This window comes from Puma concolor, chromosome B1, assembly GCF_028749965.1.
Source record: "Puma concolor isolate L17-30 chromosome B1, mPumCon1.1.hap2, whole genome shotgun sequence".
Lineage (NCBI taxonomy): Eukaryota > Metazoa > Chordata > Mammalia > Carnivora > Felidae > Puma > Puma concolor.
In genome coordinates, this window is record NC_141670.1 from 25,658,095 (window position 1) to 25,680,825 (window position 22,731).

At 43.6% G+C, this 22,731-nt stretch overlaps 1 protein-coding gene across 13 annotated transcripts in view; it reads left to right on the forward strand.

Moving 5' to 3' along the window:
• Positions 1–22,314, forward strand: part of DLC1 (DLC1 Rho GTPase activating protein) — a 566,624-nt gene extending 544,310 nt beyond the window's left edge. For 12 of the 13 annotated variants that reach the window (XM_086703318.1, XM_086703319.1, XM_086703316.1 and 9 more), the window contains 11 exons: positions 5,259–5,322; positions 7,650–9,073; positions 9,586–9,762; positions 12,230–12,389; positions 12,511–12,709; positions 14,261–14,474; positions 16,104–16,218; positions 16,784–17,002; positions 17,822–18,039; positions 18,773–18,946; positions 19,699–22,314. In XM_086703318.1, the coding sequence (XP_086559444.1) occupies positions 5,259–5,322; positions 7,650–9,073; positions 9,586–9,762; positions 12,230–12,389; positions 12,511–12,709; positions 14,261–14,474; positions 16,104–16,218; positions 16,784–17,002; positions 17,822–18,039; positions 18,773–18,946; positions 19,699–19,819 (3,085 nt within the window). In that variant the 3' untranslated portion in view covers positions 19,820–22,314. Of the gene's footprint in view, positions 1–3,792; positions 3,893–5,258; positions 5,323–7,649; positions 9,074–9,585; positions 9,763–12,229; positions 12,390–12,510; positions 12,710–14,260; positions 14,475–16,103; positions 16,219–16,783; positions 17,003–17,821; positions 18,040–18,772; positions 18,947–19,698 lie in introns of those variants that run through there. The other variant, XM_025933069.2, reaches the window with a different exon arrangement.
• Positions 22,315–22,731: the final 417 nt, after the last annotated feature.

Sequence of the window (22,731 nt, forward strand, 5' to 3'; positions counted from 1 at the left end):
AATCCTAGGAAATATTTACACACTGAGTCAGATTACCCATTTCACACATTTTACGCCACTTAGTAAGTGGGCTCTCTAAGCAGCAGCAACAGCTTAGGAATTTCTGGGTCATAAAAATTTCACTGCAACATTGCAGCCCAAAGGGGTCATGATTATATTCTTGAATACTTTTTTTTTTTTTAATATCAGTTTGAAATGTAATTGCCCAGCTCTGAGGGGAAGGTCATCCTCTGCACTTTGTGATTTCCACTGGCTCTCTCTGTTCTGTTAGAGAAGCCACCACCCTTTGAAGGGAATAAATCTGTGTTGCCGAATCTTTTGTGAAAAAAGCCTCGAAACAGCTGGACCAGCTAGACCTTGATCTGTATTTGGACTCTGCAGTGTATTCTGATTGGTTTCCATTTTCTTAGATGCAGAGAATATTGTCTCAAAGGTTAAGTGTGAGGAGGCAGTGAGGTAATGAGTGTGAACGTGCTTTAAAAAATCCTAGGCCCAAATCAGAGGCCCACATTTGAGTATGTGGAAGAAGTCTTGAGGTTGAGTTTTCTTTCAAAACAAATGCTTCAGAATTCACATAACAGTCATCACCTTGTTTTAATGGAAAACCCAAGGGCTCTTGTCCACGTGTTCACATAGGCTTCTCAAGGCAAATGATTCTCTTTCAGGAGGCCTAAACAAGTGTTCTGAAGAAAACGATGGGGGCATCTTCTTTTGAAGTGCACGACAGGTTGTGAGTTGTCAGCAAAGTAGTTGGGGGTACCTGTTTTTCTAATTATGTGACATTTGTCTCATTAACGAGACTAGCCTCTTCCACATAGTTTCTCAGCCCATGGTATTCAAGGGCCAGTGAATCACGAAGCTGTTGCATAGTTTGGAAGTTTGCCTTGTGATTTGCCAAGTTCTCTCCAGACTGACAGACTTCTTATTGTAGACTTCCATCTTTTGCCTTGTTGAAATATTTTTGAGAAGTTGATTTTAAATACGTATGGTAGGGGCGTCTGCGTGGGTTAGTCAGCTGAGTGTCCGACTTTGGCTTAGGTCATGATCTCACTGTTCCTGAGTTGGAGCCTTGCATCAGGCTCTGCTGACAGCTCAGAGCCTGGAGCCTGCTTCGGATTCTGTGTCTCCCTCTCTCTCCCTCCCCTGCTCGTGCTCTCTCTCTCTCTTTCTCTCTTTCAAAAATAAAAATAAAATATATATTTAATGTTTTATTTATATATATATATAAATATATATATGGTAATATGGTTACAGAAACTCAGTTGAAAAGTTTTACTTCATAAAATATTAAATATTCTAACATTTTTATCTTAAATAAAACCTTTTTAAAAATGTTTACTTTGAGAGAAAGAGAGAGCACGCATGCAAGAGGAGGAGGGGCAGAGAGAGGAGAGAGAGAATGCCCCTGCTGACAGGGCAGAGCCCCACGATGTGGGGCTCGATCTCATGAACCTCAAGATCATGACCTGAGCCGAAGTCAAGAGTCACATGCACAACTGACTGAGCCACCCAGCACCCCTTAAATAAAACCTTTTAAAGTTTGTTTTAAATAAAATAATCCTTACATGGTTTCTCATTCCTACCACCACCCCAAACACACACACAATACACACACACACACACACACACACACACACACACACACACACACACGGATGTTACAACTGCTCCCAGGTACACACTGGTGTTCTGCTTTAAGATTTATTATAAACATTCTTATACCTATAACATTGCTGATCTCTTAGCAGAGTCTACTTAAGAGTAGAAGACTTGTACGTTTAATGTTTTCCTGAAAATCACGATAATACTATCTTAATAAGTCTGGTAGTGACCAAAAGTTACAATTCAGGAACTACCATGTTTTTTGGATTTGGGTTGCTGACCAACATTCTTGCACTTATATTTGCAAGGGATTTTTGTATTTGTTTCCTTGGAGAGATTGGCTTTTGCCCTAGTCCTGCTAGTTTTGCTGTATAATCCAGTCTCAATGATAAGGCCAAGATCGTGGGAGAGTCACATTCAATATTAATACTGGGGGAGTGGTTTGCTTGCCTTGAAGCATATATAGATAATAATGCAAACTGTGACCTGCCATTAGCATACCTCTTCTGACAGGAGTTTTGTCTCCCTAGCATCTGAAAAATATCCCATATCACTGTTTTCCTTTGGAGTTAACGACTGACTCCTCCTGTAAACACAGCAAAGAATTATGTAAATAAGGTGATAATCGTGTAATGATAAGTACATACCCACACCATCATCTTCAGTGTGCACTTTGTTGTAAAACAGCCCTGGAAATGCCTGCACTGTGTAAAGCAGCCTGCCGCATAACAGATTTCAACTCTGTTACTGTTTCTGTTCTATTAAAAGGGAAGCACGTAAATTTTTAAAGCAATTGCACTGATTCCCAGCAAGTGTCTTTAAGAATCACAACAGTTTTTATTTGTCACGTCTTATTTGGAAAACTGTTCCTTTTTCTTTCCTCACATGTATCTTCTCTTGTACTCTTCCCTGTTTTCGTTTTGAATACGAGGCCCCAATGCCCGCCTGCTACGCTTTTATCAGGGTGCTTGCGGCTGGCTCCCTGCAGCAAAACTCGTGAAGCTTTGATGGCCCATCTTGTCCCCCCTCCCCCTTCAGAGCAGGGAACAAGTTGCCCAGCAGATAAGACCGACACGTTCCTGTGGAGCTGGGCCCTGTGAGGGCCCTGGGGGGCTGCAGCCACCACGCCTTCTGGACAGATGGTGTGTGATACCAATGTGCTGCCATTCATTTGAGGAATCATGCTTAGGGCATAAGCTGCTCCTGGATATTAGCATCATTAAGACTAATTTTAGAAAAGAATGCAGGAGATACTGTTTTTTGAACGTTAGAGCCACCATGTTTTATTCTTGTGGCCTTGAACAAGATTCGTGACCTCTCTGAACCCCCTTTCCTTAACTGTAAAAGGAAGGAAAATAGTAATATATATATATATGTAATATGTATGTATTATATATATATACACACCATAAAGTTGTATAGTAATATATATATATATATATATATATATATATATACACACACACCATAAAGTTGTTGTGGAGACCAAAATGAAATAACACATATGAGGTGCCAGGCATGGAGCCTGACCCAGAGCGAGCCCCAATTCATCTCGCTACAACCTTTTCATGTCAGTATTGTCTGAATAGCTACGGTCTCACCAGTGGGCATTCTTTGGAGGTCCTGGGAACAGATGAATTTTACAGAAACCTCAAGGAATAACTTCCAGGCTTCAAAATTGAAATGCCATTAGCTTGGTGCTACCAACATAAAAAAGATAATGTTGACCTTTATAAAAGTTGCCTCCTGGGTCTTTTTTGTTGGACTCAAATCTAGAGTTTGTGAACTAGGCCCCTCCCCCCTGCCACAGGCTTCCATGCCTAGTAAACCTGGTTATAAACACCACTCAACCATTAAAGCCCAAATGAACTCAAGTGGGTATTTGATTACAGGTTTGATTAATGAAACCCAGACCTAAGACTAAGTGTAACCATTCCGGATTCTTTAAATCTTGAAAACATTTAAGAACTAAAACACACTGTGGGCATCAGTCACATAAGTAAGGCTGGCCCCTTGGGGAGGGACCTTATAGCTACTCATTTTAAAGTTTGGGCTTTTTCTTAGTTATTTGTTTTCTTTCCCTCCCCATCGACAGAGAATTTTTCTGAACATAGGCAACATAGGCGTCCTGAGTTATCTTTGTTTATTCTATAAACAGGCTACCACATAATCTATGAAATCAAAGGCGGTCTTATCAGCAGGCAAAAATACTTTCTATCCTCCTGCATCAAGTTGTTAGACAAGTTGCAAGAACAGAATCAGGGAGATAAAGCCTTGAAGCAGTCTTATGGTCAGTTTGAATTTGTGTGAATTAAATGCTCTTTTCCTATGAAAACAGAAGAATTGCAATTGTAGGAAAAAACAGGTAGCTGACCATGGAAGACAGATTCGTTAAAGGCTTATTTGAGGAAGACCAAGTGATGGTCATCTGGAAGCTGTCAGAGAGGGCTGTCATTCACACTTTGACATACCACGTATTCCTGCATATGTAAAGGGTTTCTTTTCTCAGCTATGTCATTATTTCCCAATGAGGAACTTTGTTTTGGGGGACTTTGTGGGGGGGAGGGGTTGTTTGGTTGTTTTGTTTTGTTTTAGTATTTGGTTTTCAGGAAACCTGAATTATTTCCCTAATTATAAATTGACATGTTACTCCTTGACAGTGGTAAAAAAAAAAAGTACCCAAAGTGAAAATATGACCCTTGTTCCAAACAAGAATCTGATCAAGTTCTTATTCTTGCTTGAACTCTAAAGACTTTGACCCTTGAGGCTGCTGTATAAAATTTTTTTCAGTAATTGCACTATTGCCACGACTGTACCCAACATTATCCTGTCCTATACCGGACGTTGTAAAAAAGAATTGGGTCTTAGAGAGGCACCAATTTCCTTTCTGTCCAAGAACTCATTACATTTTTGAACAGAGTGTCTAAGATTATTATTTATTGCAGATAACTAAAAATTGGTTTATTTCCGTCTTTGGATTTTTATTTGAGATAGAATATACCATTTATTTTACCAAGAACTCTGCTTGGTTCCTTGCTGCTGTTCCCATTTCTAAGGAGACTTCAGTGGCTCTTATTTCTTGGCACTGTGTGGAGCTACCTAATGGCCCAACCTAGGTACTCTAGGAAGAATAAAATCCCTCATTGAGAGTTGTTTGTTCCATGAAAATGTGAAATACCGGATAGTGCCATAGCAATGTGTCACTTTACTGTAAAATAGCAATAATCAATTTAAATGAAGAAAGGTAGGGGCGCCTGGGTGGCTCAGTTGGTTAAGTGTCCGACTTCAGCTCAGGACATGATCTCACAGCTCGTGGGTTCGAGCCCCACATCGGGTTCTGTGCTGACAGGTCAGAGCCTGGAGCCTGCTTCAGATTCTGCGTCTCCCTTTCTCTTTGTCCCGCCCCAGCTTGCACTCTGTCTCTCTCTCTTAAAAAACAAATAAACATTAAAAAAAGTTTAAAAAAAAATAAATGAAGAAAGGTGTAAAGGTATTTTTAAACTGTTCACTTCTTAAAGAAGTTCCTAATACTCTTCTAAATTATAATTTTTTATAGAATAAAGAAGCTCATTAAGCATGCCAGCTGTTTGGAAAAAATATTTATCTACCCATCATTGGTTTCCTATCTTTACTAATATTATTTCTTTGCTCTGTAGGCGTCTAAATACTTTAAACAAATGTGCGGTGATGAAGCTGGAAATTAGTCCTCATCGGAAGAGAGTGAGTATATACGATATATAATAGGATGGGAGGAAAGGGGGAAGACCAAAAACTGTGTGTTTTGTAAGAGGTTTTATCTCTCAAACTCTTATTACTTCCTTATTCCAAAAACATCTGCATTTTTAAAAAAAATTTTTTTTAACGTTTATTTATTTTTGAGACAGAGAGACAGCATGAATGGGGGAGGGTCAGAGAGAGAGGGAGACACAGAATCCGAAGCAGGCTCCAGGCTCTGAGCCGTCAGCACAGAGCCCGACACGGGGCTCGAACTCACAGACTACGAGATCATGACCTGAGCCGAAGTCGGATGCTTAACCGACTGAGCCACCCAGGCGCCCTAAACATCTGCATTTTTAACATAATAATCCCTTCAGGTTTACCAAAGACCAAGTAGCCTTATGTAACTGAAACCAATAGTTGCGGCTAGGCAATGAATTGCGGTTTTCCTACTGTTTGTTTTTTTTTTTTTTTTTTAATTGAGATAAAACTGGCATATAACATAATACTAGTTTCAGGTGTATGACACAGTGGCTCAATATTTGCATATATTCCAAAGTGATCATGGCAAGAAGCCTCGTAAACATCCATCACCACACATACTTACATTTTTTTTTTCTTGTGATGAAAAGATCTACTTTCTCAGCAGTTTTCAAATATTCCATACGGTATTATTAACTATAGTCACCATGCTGTACGTCACATCCCCGAACCTTATTTATTTTATAACTGGATATTTGTACCTTTTGACCCCTGCCTCTGACAACCACCAGTCTGTTCTCTGTATCTATGAGGGTCTTTTTTTTTTTTTTTTTTTGATTGTTCTTTATCGGAACAAATCATCTATTATTTTGCCTTTTTAACTCATTGCCTACTCCAGATTAAAGGAATAAGACTTAGGGAACCCCAGTGAACCCTCCATTATTCCCTTCAGAAATTAAAGCTAAAGTTCTTTGGGAACTCTGTCTCTTCCCATATAACAGTAACAGTGTTTCAGAGCTGCAGGGATGGAGGTAGCCTGTGGGGTGCTGAAGAATAATGAGAGATAGGAGGGAGCAAAAGAGGTGGGGGAGTTGGAGGGAAGGGCAGGAAATCCCACACATTCTAGTGGAATGGTGGCACATAACTTCTGTGGATGAAATGTGAGAACCTTTTATGAGATCGGAGGAGAAGAAGTGGGTGTAGTCCTGGGAGTGAGTGTCACAAATTAGAGTAAACAGGAATAAGTTTGGTCAAAGAACATATTTCTGACTGTTCAGAGTACAGATTTTAATTATCCTACGGTCCCTGTCTTGCAACAAGCCGCCTTCTCGGGGGAGTTAAACCTTTTAAACAAATGAACTGGAACCTCAGCACCCACTGGGCTGTGGAGAGGAGTCCACAAGTCAGCGTTTCATGCTCTCTACTCATTGTCCTGTGAAACGTGGGTCATGTGATACTTTCCACAACAGTGGGAAAGACATGCATCACACTGAGCTGGGCCTTTTGATATCCCGCCTAAAAGGCTCAGATGCGGTAGTTTGTGACACAGCATAACCCTGAGTCCTGCCCATAAATCAAGCATAATCAGCAAAGATGTAACATCGTGTTTGTGAGTGTTCCATGCTGTCAGGACTGGGTATTTGTGAGGCCTTGTTAAATTGCCTGGAGCATGTCTGAGGTTGAAACTTCACAGGACATGTGTGGCATTAGCTCTAGACCCTGTGTCTGGTGGGGGAAGGGATGAAAAAGAACAGGTAAGAAGCTGAAAAGTATCCGCCTTAAGAGATGTGGTGACTTACCTTGCTTGGTGTCTCCACCGGTCTGGTAGGAGATCTTGTATGCTTTTAGGGTGGCCACAGACTTCAGTGTCCATTCTTCTTAGTGTTTGAAAACTACCTTTTTAATTGTGAAAGAGAATATAAACACATGCTATCAACAGACAGCAAAATTGGAGGCAGACCAGAGGGAGTCCTACCCGTTGCTGACTCCAGCTCAAAATATTTTGCATGCCTGGAATTTTCACAGATCTTAGAGTTTTCCTCTGTGAGCACTTAAAGAACAGCCTACAGATCCAACAGTTTCTACAAAATAATTCTTATTTAGCTTGAAACACTTGGTCAGGCTTCTTCCTGTCAAAGTCCTGACATCCAACATACATCTTTGTCATTTAAAAAAAGAATAATAAAGTAATAATCATAATAATAAGTAATAAAATAAAGATACAAAGGGGTAATTGATACTGATGGCCTATCATGAACCGGGTCCTGGGCGTCCGGCCCCCAGCACACGTCCCCGCTCCCTGCTGTCTGCCGGTCCCAGCGATGAATGCCTCCATTCTGTCTTTTCAGAGTGAGGATTCGGACGAGGATGAGCCCTGTGCAATAAGCGGCAAATGGACTTTCCAGAGGGACAGCAAGAGGTGGTCCCGGCTGGAAGAGTTTGATGTCTTTTCTTCAAAGCAGGACGCAGCCCCCGGGGCCCCCGACGATGCCCACCTGAAGAACGCGGCGAGCCATGAAAGCATGCTGACGGACCTCAGCGAGCGCCAGGAGGTGGCCTCCGTCCGCAGCCTCAGCAGCACCGGCAGCCTCCCGGTGCACGCGCCTCACACCGGGGACGCGGCGACGCCCCGCACGAACTCCGTCATCAGCGTGTGCTCCTCCGGCAACTTCGTGGGCAATGACGACTCTTTCTGCAGCCTGCCCTCCCCCAAGGAACTGTCCAGCTTCAGCTTCAGCATGAAAGGCCACGAGAAGAACGCCAAGTCCAAGACGCGCAGCCTGCTGAAACGCATGGAGAGCCTGAAGCTCAAGGGCTCGCACCACGGCAAGCACAAGGCGCCTTCCAAGCTGGGGCTGATCATCAGCGGGCCCATCCTGCAGGAGGGGATGGACGAGGAGAAGCTGAAGCAGCTGAACTGCGTGGAGATCTCCGCGCTCAACGGCAACCACATCAACGTGCCCGCGGTTCGCAAGCGGAGCGTTTCCAACTCCACGCAGACCAGCAGCAGCAGCAGCCAGTCGGAGACCAGCAGCGCCGTGAGCACGCCCAGCCCGGTCACCAGGACCCGGAGCCTCAGCGCCTGCAACAAGCGGGTGGGCATGTACCTGGAGGGCTTCGATCCATTCAATCAGTCCACGTTCAACAACGTTATGGAACAGAACTTCAAGAACCGCGAGACCTATCCAGAGGACGCAGTGTTCTACATCCCGGAAGATCACAAGCCCGGCACCTTCCCCAAGGCGCTCTCCAATGGCAGTTTCTCTCCATCAGGGAAGAACAGCTCCGTCAACTGGAGGACTGGAAGCTTCCACGGCCCGGGCCACATCAGCCTGCGGAGGGACAACGGCAGCGACGGCCCCAAGGAGCTTAAGCGACGCAATTCGTCCAGCTCCATGAGCAGCCGCCTGAGTATCTATGACAACGTGCCTGGCTCCATCCTGTACTCCAGTTCGGGTGACCTGGCCGACCTGGAGAATGAGGACATCTTCCCCGAGCTGGATGACATCCTCTACCACGTGAAGGGGATGCAGAGGATAGTCAACCAGTGGTCGGAGAAGTTTTCAGACGAGGGAGACTCTGACTCAGCCCTGGACTCGGTCTCTCCGTGCCCGTCGTCTCCCAAACAGATACACCTGGATGTGGACAACGACCGAGCCACACCCAGTGACCTGGACAGTACCGGCAACTCACTGAATGAGCCGGAAGAGCCCTCCGACATCCCGGAAAGGAGGGATTCTGGGGTTGGGGCCTCTCTGACAAGGTCCAATAGGTGAGAGCTTGGCTGCCCTCTGGAGGTGGGGGAGGTAGGAAAGGGATTGCTGCCGCTCTCATGTGGGGGACATGGGGTTAGGGCATTCCTGGCCCTGTGAGCTCCTAGGGAAAGAGATCAGGAGGCCCTAACATCCAAAAAGGGTGGATGTTGTTTCATAGGTGCGGAGTTTCAGCTTGAGAAGAGGAAGGAAGTCTTGTGGATGCATGGTGGCGATGGTTGTACAAGGGCGTGAAGAGATTTTATGCCCCTGAGCTGTCACTTAGTGGTTAAGATGGCCGTTTATGTAATGTGTATTTTATCGTGGGTGGGGAGGGGAAGAAAAGAATGGAGTAGAAGTCAGTTCTCTCGGTTCCTAAGATAAGAGGCCAGCAGGCAGCCCACCGCTGATTTTGTGTGTACCTGTTAAAAAGCCGTTGTACTCGCCCCTCCCCTTGCTCCTCTCCCTCGTGCTCACCCCTCCCCTGCTTCTCTCTCTTATACTCACCCCTCCCCTTGCTCCTCTCCCGTAGGCACAGACTGCGATGGCACAGTTTCCAGAGCTCCCATCGGCCAAGCTTAAACTCTGTGTCGCTGCAGATTAACTGCCAGTCTGTGGCCCAGATGAACCTGCTGCAGAAGTACTCGCTCCTAAAGTTAACCGCCCTGCTAGAGAAGTACACGCCTTCGAATAAGCATGGTTTTAGCTGGTAAGAGTTTACTGTGCTCGGTCAACTAATTGGAAATGTTTTGGGGCGGCTCCCTGAAGCTGAAGGTATCCATCCTCTATGAATGCCTTTCGACTATCATCCAAATGTAATCCCTGCATTCTTGAGGCCACATCTGATACTGCTCAAGCCAGTGTAACTTTGGGGACTAAGCAGCGGGATTGGTGGAGGGAGATTCAGTGCCCGGAGTGACAAATGGCCAGTTGATGGAGTGAGAATGTGTGGCTGTTCCATCACACTGTACAGGCACCTCCTTCCTGTGTTAGAAAGAGCCCCCCGTGGGTAAATAGATGTACTGATCAGATCATGTTATGGAAGGAAGGAAAGAAAAACGTTCAGGTCATAGGATGTTGAGACCAACTGTGAAATGCTTACTGTACAGTTCGGGCCTCCTGACCTTCTCCAGGTATGTTTTTAGAAATCATTTTTGATGGAAATATTTGAAGCATCACTCAAAAATCTCCCTGTGCTAAAAAATTTAGGTTATGTTTCTTTCTAACAAAGACACTTCAACAGTGAATAATAAACATAAGGAATTCACTGCTCTAAGATACTACAGACTAAATACACACGAAGGTAAAATCCCTCAGATGAACTGTTCATGATTACTTTTAAAACTGCGGCCCTCCGTGTGTATCACGTGAGATGGACATCGTTAGGCTGGATGGGCCACGGATGTGACCCACTGTGTGTGTATCTTAATTTTTCTGCTAGCAGTGCAAAGCCGAGAACTATCTCTAGATTGACATCCAAGTGCATTTCACAGTGTCAGCTGGGTATCCTTAAGCCTTTTCCCTAATCTGAGTGTTTATCATCTGGATTCACTGCTTTGTATAAAAACAGAGAAGCAGCCCATGTCCTCAGTAGCGCTCTGGAGCAAACCAGAGGGGCCGAGGTACGTCAGCAAAGCAGCAGAACTGTTGTTTCTCTCTCCAGCCCCCCGTCTCCTCAGGACTCGTAGTGAGTTTAGCTTCAGCATCAAAGCACCTCCCGTTCAAAGGCTGTTATTATGTGAGCCTTGCTAAATACAGAAGTTGTTTGTTCTGAATGACAGAAATAAGTATTGACCGGTTTATCCCCGCATGCTTCAGATTCTCGGTGGAGATCGTAATGTGTTCTTTGCACATTCCGCCGCTGGCTTTTTTCCCCCGACAAAGCAAGTATTATGCACGCTTATGGCCATGATACCATAAACTTACTGTATGGAAATACAAATTTGGCTCTACGCTTTAGTTTTACCTTTCGTAGGGCTATAAACAGTAACGTGCCATGGCTGTTGGCGAGCGCTCAGAAGTCAAAGCAGTCTGTCTTCTGCAGTGTTCCTCTGTGCGTAGAGTCATATTTTCCCTGCTGGCTATTTAAAAGTGCATATTTTACATTCTCGGTTCTGAGTTGCCCACCCCCCCTTCCCACCAAACCCTCAAGAATCTGAAAGTCCGTAATACTTCTTGAGTTCTGGTCAGTTTTTCCAGTGAGTCAAAACCAAATGTAAAAGCCTCGCATTGTGGGATCCATGGAATAGGGAGAAATTCTACACAAAGTTCTTTTCCTGTTCGGCCTTGCCCTTTCTTGTCCCGTTTAGAGAGGTCACTTGTAGAGCTGAAATTTCTGCTTGACAGCATTAAATGCATGACATCGGTTTCCTGTTGCTCCATGTACTTCTGGGGCTGGACCTGGTTTCAGGACTCCAGGGAGCCTGGGGTAGGCTCACAAAACCTTCATTGTTCTTTTCCATCTTCCTTTAGAAACCTAAAGATGTTATATTCTCCAGGGTCATCTGCAGGAGAATTTATTTTGACTTCGGGTCATTAGCTTGGCCCCCACTGTTGAGCTCTGGAATTGGTTCTCATTATGTTGGACCAACATCACGTATTTGCTATTTTCTCCTTCGGCATTACATGATCCTTTTTATACCCTAAATACTTTGTATCTCATCAAGAACTTAGAAATGATTCTTGCCCATTTACAGGACAAATGGGAACGTGTTTTTCAAATTCTGTCGTGAAGCTCCTAAATTAGGGCCTTGAATGTTCTTTTCTGTTCGTGTGCCTTCCTGTGCCGCCATTTTGTAAGGAAGCCCATCAGCTCCCTTAAGGATATAAACCCAGTTCTCAGAGTTAATAGTGGGAGAAGAATCCCCAGTGGAGAAAATGTTACTGGGCCTCAGAGCCCCAACTCTTAGAAGATCCAGAATAGCACTGTCCCGTGAAACTGTCTGTGATGGTGGAAATGTGCTGTATTTGCTCAGACGGCAGCTACCGGTTACAGATGGCTAGTGAGCACTTGAACTGCGGCTAATACAACTGAGGAACTAAATTTGTCATTTTATTTAATTTAAATAGCCACCTTAGTAGCACGGATACAAAGCTCACAGGGTTTACCTGCAAAAGATGGATTAAGGGTCTACAGACAAATAAACATAACCTCCCCCCACCTGCTCTTTAAATAGGGCTGTGCCCAAGTTCATGAAAAGGATCAAGGTTCCAGACTATAAGGACCGGAATGTGTTCGGGGTCCCTCTGACGGTCAATGTGCAGCGCACAGGACAGCCTCTGCCCCAGAGCATTCAGCAGGCCATGCGCTACCTCCGCAACCACTGTTTGGATCAGGTGAGAACTGCCTCGTGCAGGCCCCGCTGAATCATGGGACCTCAGATGCATGCTTCTTTTTTATAGTTTTGTAGTGAAAATGCTGCTTCTGTCTTGCTGTTTAATGTTTTTCTTCCAACAGGTTGGGCTCTTCAGAAAGTCGGGTGTCAAGTCCCGGATTCAGGCTCTGCGCCAGATGAATGAAAGTGCCATAGATTGTGTCAGCTATGAGGGACAGTCTGCTTATGATGTAGCAGACATGTTGAAGCAGTATTTTCGAGACCTTCCTGAGCCACTAATGACGAACAAACTCTCGGAAACCTTTCTACAGATCTACCAGTGTAAGTGTTCTTTGATCTTAATGCCGTTGGCCTTGGGGAAAAGTGGGACCACCTGAAACCTTGGCTTCCTTTGATGCCATTCTTTTAGAGCCACATGATGACCTTCCTGGAAACACATGTCATCAACTTCTTTCTTCCTTTTCTCCTTGTTTGTGGAATAGGTTTCTGTGTACCTGTTGAATAATGCAGAAATAAATTTCCCTTATCGTCATTCTCTAATTACTGAAGCAATTACACATTTTTACATTGTGATCCGGGAGCTCATTCCTTCATTCGTTTCTAGAACAGTCTTCCCTTAGATGCTTAAAAGAGCAGGTACCAAGATATTTCAGTTGACTCTCATCTCTCCAGCAGGGCCTGCTGTGTTTAAAACGTCACAGGTGTCTGTGTGGTTTATCTTGCTGGAAAGTGAATAAATAATCTTTTTCTGTTATTCATCTCCACTTCTGCCAGAAATACTTGGGAAAACAATACCCATGCCCTTCTCACTTTTAAGTAAAGCTTAAAGCAAACAGTTGTCTAAATTAATGGTCAAGATCAGGATTATGGCTTTTACGGCCTCGTGTTTTTCTTGGCTCCGTGTGGTGTTACAGCCATGTAATATAGAAGCAGCTTCTCTCCGTGCTCAAATTGTCTCCAGCCTGGTGCGCTGGACCTCATCTTATGAGAAATGGAGCTGGTCTGGATTATTTCATTATTTGTTTCATCCTTTCAGATTTTCTGAAAACACAGGTCACATTTTCCCCACCAAGGTATTTGTTATGTGTTGTAACCATGGAGCCGTTAATCGGTTTGTCCTACGGAGCTGCACTTGACTGACTTGATTTTTCCACCACATGCCTCTTAAAAGGCAGATTTGCCGAGTAAAGGAGACCTGAAGGTTGAGCCCCACATTTTCTACATGTATGTCATTTTCCTGGTTTTATTTCTCAGGCATATATTTTTGTAACAGCCTCTCAGTATGCTTTCTAAAACTTAAAAACATTACTAGTAAAAATATCTGTTTCAGCTGACTCTTTTAGCAGCTTGCTTTCTCCATTTTACGAATGAGCCGATCAGTTCTAGTTATGGAAGGTCCCCAAAGATACTGGACCCTTTGTATAAAGGCCAAGAAAGATTTTATCCCCTTGTACATGTCTTCAATAAGGTTTTTCATTGAAACTACACAAAAGTATAACTGTGTGTTGTGTTTTCAGTAATCGAGAATGGTAAACTGGGGAGTTCCAAAAAAAAATACTTAGAAAAGAAAAGCTATTCCAAAAACCAAAAGAACAGGCATCATATCTGGAGCTGAACTCTGAGGTGGATTTAGGATATTGGCATTGTGGGTGTTGAAAATTTTTTAACTCCTCCACAGGCAGGAAATACTTGAGGGCAGTGACGCTGGTGGCCGTCCCTAATTTCTTCCATATTAACCTCAAGTACACTTTCTGCAAGCGCTTGTTCAGGACTGGGCCGAGGTCGTTGGTGCTGGTGTTTGCTTTGGGACGTTTCCTTGCAATGCGCGTGGAAAAGCACCGAGCTGATGGGGGAAATGCCTGTGTTATACAGGTGTGCCCAAGGACCAGCGCCTCCAGGCGATCAAGGCCGCCATTATGCTCCTGCCTGATGAGAACCGGGAGGTTCTACAGACGCTCCTTTATTTCTTGAGCGATGTCACGGCCGCCGTCAAAGAAAACCAGATGACCCCCACCAACCTGGCTGTGTGCCTAGCGCCCTCCCTTTTCCACCTCAACACCCTGAAGAGAGAGAATTCTTCTCCAAGGTACGGGTCAGACGAGATATGCACGCACATGCTCTGTTCTTCCAACAAACGCAACCTACCTTTCCTTCTCAGTTGTCCCTGGGTTTTCATTGGTTTCACACTCGAGTCAAGCACAAAGGAGTTTGGCCTCCATCCTTCACGGTCCCCTTACTTCCCTCCTTTCTTCTCAGCCCTGGGGGCATAACTTTCCAGACAGTCTAGTGACAACCAGGCTTTGAGAGCAATTTGGATGTGTGCTGCATTATGGCAAGTGTTTTCCCTGAACCCCCCCCCCCCCAGTGCCCTCTGTGACGTTGCCATCAAACTTTCTGCCAGCAAAGGATCATGAGGATTTGCTGACCTAAAAAACTGGATAGGGATAAGGCCCTTGCTGCCTTGACTTCTGCAGAGTCAACAAAGCCAAGCCCCCAGCCTGTGCTGCAAGTTGTAAGGTAGTCAGCTGGATCTATCAGAACTAAGGATAGCGTTGAGCCTCAAAGCTAGACCTGGCCTAGGCCAATTGTGTGCAGAGTTTCTCGTTAGATGTATACAAGCTGGGAGTGGCCATAGAAGAAGTCAGAGAATCTGGAAAATAACTAACAAAGGCTGATATTTGCTCAGCACTTACTCTGACCCAACCACAGGACTACACCCTTGACATTCATTCTTTCATTTAATCCTTGTAAGGATCCTAAGAGGTGAAGATACTGGCAGGGCCTATTTTAACATGAGGACAGTGAGACTTCAGGGAGGGTCAGTTTAATAGTTTAATAGGTAATTTGCCCACATCTGAAGGGGAAATGGCAGAGCCAGTTGAAGCTTCTTACTGGTGTGAGTATTTCACGTACCGGCCTCACAGCAGAGTAGGTGAGAAAGGAGTCCCCGACTGGACACAATCCCAAATGTGAAACCCATCCAGCTGACCCTTCTCCTCAGCTCTAAAGGTGCTTGACACATATTCCTTAGCTACAGGTACAGCCTGGTTCTACTAGTTGAAGTGAGCTTTGCTTCTGAAAGCCATATAGTACAGTATCTTTTTATCTGGTTCTCACGTGGACTGATGCATTCCATCTTCAATAGGATAGGGAACTGGAGATGAGCAGGAGAGAGAGATCAGATAAGATTAAGACAAAATCTCTAGGAAACAATAGATTGTCCCCTTACCTTCAGAAGGGGATTTTATTTATTTAAACCGTAAAGAATGGTGACACCATTTACTGCAACATCCAGTGCCTCCCATCTATGCACCCGTGCAAGCTGCCTTTCTTCTCCCCACCACCACCTAGAGACCTTCTGGGCTGTCCTATTTAAACGGGAACCTGTTTAACGTGATGGTTTTAAATAGCCTGGATCTCACTGAAAACCGCCCCTTTCATGTTTTTGTTTGGTTTGGTTTGGTTTTTTGGGTTTTGTGTGTGTGTGTGTGTGTGTGTGTGTGTGTGTGTGTGTGTGTGTGTGTGTGTGTATGCTCGGCTGATAAAACTGAGGAATTTTTGTGACCAAAGTGAAGCTCTCCCGAACCTCTTAAGAACAGATAGGCTCCAGTAAGATAGTTTTTTTTTTTCTCTCCTCTGGGTTTCCTGGAATAACACATTAATTAAAAACATATAAATATTTGAGTCTTCCCCCTCCCTTCTTTCTTCTGCCTAGGGTGATGCAAAGGAAACAAAGCTTGGGTAAACCAGATCAGAAGGATTTGAATGAAAACCTCGCTGCCACGCAGGGGCTGGCCCATATGATTGCCGAGTGCAAGAAGCTCTTCCAGGTGAGGCGTCAGGGGGTTTGGCGCCCGGTTGAGAACTCCGATAGTTAGGACCAGGTCGTGGGCACCATGCTTGCTCACATCTTTACACAGCTGGAGATTATATACATGGCTGGAGAAGGTCTTTTTTGTTTCTTTTATTAAAAAATCTTATTTTATAACATATAAGCTCATTAGAGCTAATGTGTTTAATGAAATTCGCCTATCTCCATACCCCTTTACTTAAGAAGCAAAAGTAACACATTTTTGAATTAAGTTCTGTATCTGAGAGGCAAGCCCTGGGTTAGTCATTTACCCTCTACTGTGACTTCCCAAAGCGCAAGAATACCTCACGTGAGAATAGGCTTTTTGGACACCTTCAGGAAGGTGATCTGTTCGTATCCTCACTACTCACGATAGCACGTGAGGTCAGCAGGGCCACCGTCCGTCTGCTGGAAAGAGAGTAGTGGGGGCGCCTGCACCTCCCTGAGAACCCAGTCCGCGGCTCCTGCACTGCCGCTTCCTCTGCTGGGCAACAGGAACAGTACAGACAGACTCACCTCCTTTTTGTCCCTTGCACCCACCACAGGTTCCCGAGGAAATGAGTCGATGTCGGAATTCCTACACAGAACAGGAGCTGAAGCCCCTCACTCTAGAAGCACTGGGACGCCTGCGTAACGACGAGTCGGCTGACTACCAGCACTTCCTCCAGGACTGTGTGGATAGCCTGTTTAAAGAAGTCAAGGAGAAGTTTAAAGGCTGGGTCAGCTACTCCACATCAGAGCAGGCTGAACTGTCCTATAAGAAAGTAAGTCTTGTCCCCACTGTCAGCCAGTTGGGTTCCAGTGGTCAGGATTCAGGTTCATCAGAGATGAGACCCTGTGGCCGTGTTAACACGGCTGTCTGTGGGAATCTGTCACCCACTCCCTCCCTTGTAGATCTGGGCAGCCAGGTGATTCAGTTCCCCAGGTAAGAGTGGAAGAGTCCAGCAAGGAATAATAAATACACTTGTCAGAGGAATCCGACCATCTAATGAAATCTTCTGGGGCCACAGAATCACACTAGAGTCCCCTGGAATGTTTTACTAGTGGTATTGGGCTTTAAGGTGTTTTATGACATGATCAGATTTTTCCATAATTTGCTCAGAATCCCCTTGCACTGTCCTCTGTTCTCAGCCACTTTTCTCTTGGCCCTTTAATGAGTGGAGAGTACTTGGGGGAGAAATTAACTTGTTAGGACTAAAAGCCCCTTGAAGACAGAGGCATCTTGTATGGTTCAGCATGACAGGCCCGTGATAGTATTTCTTGGTCCTGTCTCTACCACCTGGAGAAGAAATAAACAGTGGGAGTGTCTGGATGGCCATGGAGGCTTTAGAATGGGTATATAAATCATCTGATTTTATTGCACTGACTCTAATATAGGCCCCAAGAGAACAGATGTTAATAATTTTAACTGGAAAATTAGTCTAAGGCCAGGCTTTCTGGCCTGCTCTTGAATATACTTGGGAACGCCAGCATATAGATAGTAATTAGCCCCTAAACACATGACCATAAATAGAGCTGGCAGTTTGCCTTCAAAGTGTAGGTGTGTGTGAATTGTAGCACTGAAAAATGCATCCTCTTTTCAGGTGAGCGAAGGACCGCCTCTGAGGCTTTGGAGGTCAACCATCGAAATCCCTGCTATGCCTGAGGAGATCTTAAAGCGCCTACTTAAAGAGCAGCACCTCTGGGATGTAGACCTGTTGGATTCAAAAGTGATTGAAATCCTAGACAGCCAAACTGAAATTTACCAGTATGTCCAAAACAGTATGGCGCCCCACCCTGCCCGGGACTACGTTGTTTTGAGGTGAGAGTTTCCAAAATGATTACTGTGGCAAGGATGAGCCTGGTGTCACTGAATATGATAAGATGGTACAATTATGTAAAACGGAAGGTGTGGAACCATTGCAAATATGGGAAATGTATCTGTATGTATTCCAACAGTGTGTTCATCGCTGAAAACGGTTGGAACACTTTTGGAGCTGAACTCAGAATTAGAGGCACATTCAGTTGAATATGCTCATTGGTAGCAGATTCTTGCCCCTTTAAGGATGGATTTTCTCACTAGAAACAGCAAGTGAATGCATAAGCCAGGAAATAACATTTAAGTCCCAAGTACACTGTGGTTAAAGCTGAATTATATGTAATTCATAAATTCTCTGGAGACATGATTGAAAGAGGAATTCCAGAAATCTTTGAGGAAATGTCCCGTCATTAGTCCAGAGCTTTCCAACAGAGCAACCCTGATCTGGATGTCCCATGTACAAATCCATTTGTGAAATGTAAAAATGGCTTTCATTCACACTTCAAATTGGTTCTCTTTCAAAGAACTGACATGTGAATATATACTCACTGTAGTGACGCTGCACAGAGTTACTCATTCAAGAGCCCTCGCACAATAGTTCAAAGGATACCGTCTCCAGGACTGGGTCACACAGCGTAGCCACTGACCCTGCCCCTTAGCTTCTGAGAGTGGGGCCCCATTTTAAACTTGGCTTCCAGAAAATTCCATCTTTTTTACTCTGATTTTGTTTCTGCAGAACATGGAGGACTAATTTACCTAAGGGGGCATGTGCCCTTTTACTCACCTCTGTGGATCACGACCGGGCACCTGTGGTGGGGGTGAGAGTCAATGTGCTCCTGTCCAGGTATCTGATCGAACCCTGCGGGTCAGGGAAATCCAAACTCACCTACATGTGCAGAGCCGACTTAAGGTACGTTCTGATTCTAATTTCTGACACGGTGAGGGTCATGAAGGAGATGAGACTTTTTGTCTGACACAGAGAATGGCTTAAATGAACACGTCATTGTGTCTTGTCTGTTCCCTAAAGAGCAGTTTTTGTAAAGTAACACCTTCGTGTTTCTTGGTGTTTGGGGGATGGCTTCCTGATTTCAATCCCTTAGAGAATGTGGTACTAAAGCAACACGAATACTCTGGTTCTGACATGAATTTAAAGCCACAGGAAATGAGAGTTTGAAGTAGCAGGCAGGTGATTCTCATTTTACATTCAAAGATATTTGAATATATGACATACCCTTTTAGTAATTAATTAGGCCTGTACTCTGTGCCATTGGTGAATGTGTGTTCCTATTAGAAAATTTGTGAAATTCAGCAATACAGACAAAAACATGAACCTCTAAAAAACTTTCCAAAGTGGTTAAATTCTCATTTGAAGTCTTTACATCTCAGTACTTTTTCAACTGTCTGTGTGACTGCAATCTGTTTTTGTTCTATATGCTAAAACTTTTCCCAAACAATGCACTCAATATCTGTACTCAGTATGTTGTTCCTTGAGAAACTTCTGGTTCCAGAGGTGTAACAGACGTGCCAGGAGATTATCTTGGAATACGATCTTTACTTACAAGGTTTCTGGATCAAGAAATGGAAATGTATTCCGAATTCCCTCCAGCTTATTTCAGTGTTTTCCAGTTTGAAGACTCCATGTGCTTTTCCTTCCCATTATAGGGGCCACATGCCAGAGTGGTACACAAAATCTTTCGGACATTTGTGTGCAGCTGAAGTTGTGAAGATCCGAGACTCTTTCAATAATCAGAACACTGAAACCAAAGACCCCAAATCTAGGTGATTACTGAAGCCAAGCGACTGCGTCCGCCATCTGGATAGTTGTTTCTAGAATTTTTGCCAGTCCTTGGAAGAATGCGTTCTGAGTCTAATCTGAAACAAAGCAAACGACAAGTTGGAGTGTAGGAATTGACTTTTCGTGATTTAAGACATTTTCAAAGCTGCTTCCTGTTTGTTTAAGGTCTAGAGTACAGACCTTGACTGGAATATGTAAGACTGTGCAAAAAAAAAAAAAAAAAAAAAAAGTATTCTTATCCAAACTGCTTCTGAGAAGCAAAACTATAAATACATCACGAAAAATAATGAAGATACTTCATTCTCTTGTGATTCTGGCGTATGTGTACCTATGTCATTTTATTCGCGGCGTGCTGAGGGACTGGCGTATCCACTGGAATAGTTGGTACTCTTTGACATGTTTCTCACTGAGATGAGCAAAGAAAGGTTTGCACAGAGGAGTGTGTGTATGTGTGTTTGTTGCTGGTCGAATGGCACAGATGTATACGTTGGAACACAGTGTCTGGCACACTGAGATGCCTCCCAGGAGGATACCGATGGGTCAGGTTCAGTTTAACCTGGAATATCTGACTGCCCGTGGATCCATGCAGAAAGGGAACCCCAAAAGCCTCGCCCACTTGTTTTTTTTCCAAGTCATTAAGCACATTCCTTTTTTTTACCAACCTCCTCTTCCCTTAAAGTAATTGTAGTAGCTTGATTCCGCTGTCCCGTCTCAAACACAGTAAGTCTTCAGATCTGATTGCAAATAGTGATAGACTTTTTACCCAGGATAGATCAGGTCAGGGAAGAAACTCCGCCCCACCCCCACCCCCTTCCCCACCCTTACTAGCTCCAGAGCACAGTTTTATTGTGTGTTTTTGTTTGTTTTTTAAGTCGAGATGTAATGACTAAACACTCTAACATCTCCTCAGTTGAGCCCCGGAACTTTTTACCTGCTGGAATTTTTTGCATTTTCATGTTTCGAACCCAAACTCTTGAAGACATACTGAAACATAGGAAACTACGTCTGTCCCAAGGAAATCCCTGTAAATTTAAACCAAGGTATTAAAATTTAACAACAGGCGTGGATTCTGGTTATTCATAGCGCTTCTGAAAGCTGCACATACTTAGTAATTGGATCTGTCCTTTTCAGCAAATAGGTTTTCTGGTTTTGTGACTTTTTTTTTTCCCCTCGGCTTTGTTTTCCCTACGTTTCTTTTTCTTCTCCTTTATAATGATGCCCCTGGAATGTATGTTAGTGGTAAATGAAAATAGCTATCATAGAAAGAAAACCCAAAAAAAGTGCCAGCACCGTTTTTTGGAAGGGTGGTCTTTATACAGGTTTTACCGTAACCATGAAGATTGACTCATGAGACAGTATTAGTGACTTTATTTTGTATGGATCAAAAGTGAATAATGTATGAATGAGAGTTGTAAGAAGGAGTTTTATTTTGTTATAACATATTATAGTTACCATTGTCAGTGTTATTTCAAAGGTTCTTTGAAGAATTTGCAGCGGGGGAAGATTAGAGTTTTAAAATTTGAGTATTTTGGATATCAGTGTTCCTCATGAAGATATACTTGTATATGCAATTTTAATAGCTTTCAGATTTGTAAGATTGTATGTTGTATATACCATTCTATTAAGATAAAGAAACATGTCCACATGTCCACTGTGCTTTCAAACCTAGATAAAGCATGACAAAAATTATTATTTAAAATATACTTGTATTTATACCTCAGATATTCTTTTGGGTTTTGTACCTCAATGCTTTTTTTTTTCCTAATGTAAATACACTTTACATGAATACAGTCTAAGTAAAAAAAAAAAATAAAAGAAGAGGTTTATAACTTGCTCTATATCTGTACAGAATATAATCCGTAAGTGCACTATTAAATGTTTAAAGTAAGGGAAAGGTCTGGCCTGCTTTCCTTTGTATCGCATCTCACTCCTACCCTTAGAACCACAGATTGCAAAGCATATCATCCTGGCATCAGCCAAAATGAAAATCAGATTTGCTGAAGGAAAAATGGGACTGCAAATAATTTCAAGGCCAAACTGCAACTGAGCCACTCACTAACAAACAGGAAACCCTAGTGAAGGTTCAGGAAGCATGGAGATGCTGTCCTAACAAAGGTCGTTAGGAAAGGATGCTGAGAAAGTTATAAGAATAAGGAACCAGGAAGAGTAAGATGCTCATATAAGCAAAGCCAAGGTCACCGTTTAATTCCACAAAAGGTCTCTTTCCCACTGTTCAGCTTTCCTGTGGAAAGGATTCCTTAACATATTTGACAACAGGAGAATTCAGAGGATGTGAATGTTCCAAGAACTCTGTGTAAGTCACCTAAAGTGATACTGCCACAACTTACTAATTGTGACTCATCACCTAGATTGTAAGCTCTTTGAGGGCAGGGCTCTCCTCCACATCTTTATAACCCCCTACAGCAGCTTTCAGCGTTTTGTACTTGTAGGCACCTAATAAATTTATTATTTGCTAAATGGAACTGGTTGAATTAGCTTCTGTCATTTGAAAAGGAAGAGAATCTAGGATGCCGTCTAAGCCCTCGCTTTGGTTCATCACTGCCCATTTTGAGATTGTACAGAGTGGACATTCTGGGATCCACCTAATGGGATCTTAAAGTATAAACTGGTGAAGACGTGCGGAGACCCTATATAGGGGCTGTGGACGCTGATGGTAAATTGAAGAGTTCTTTGTGATGCAATTTTAATCAGTCTTGTTTCTTGGAAACTGATATCCCTTTTAGAAGAGGTTTTATTTGGACAAACACTCACTCTGGGCATAGTAAAGGGAAAAAACCAAACTTCGTAATTTTTAAAAAGACACAAAGCCTTTTTTTTTTTTTTTTTTAATGTGTGTCCCTGCCTCCAGACCTGGTTTCCTCAGAACTGAATAAAGATCA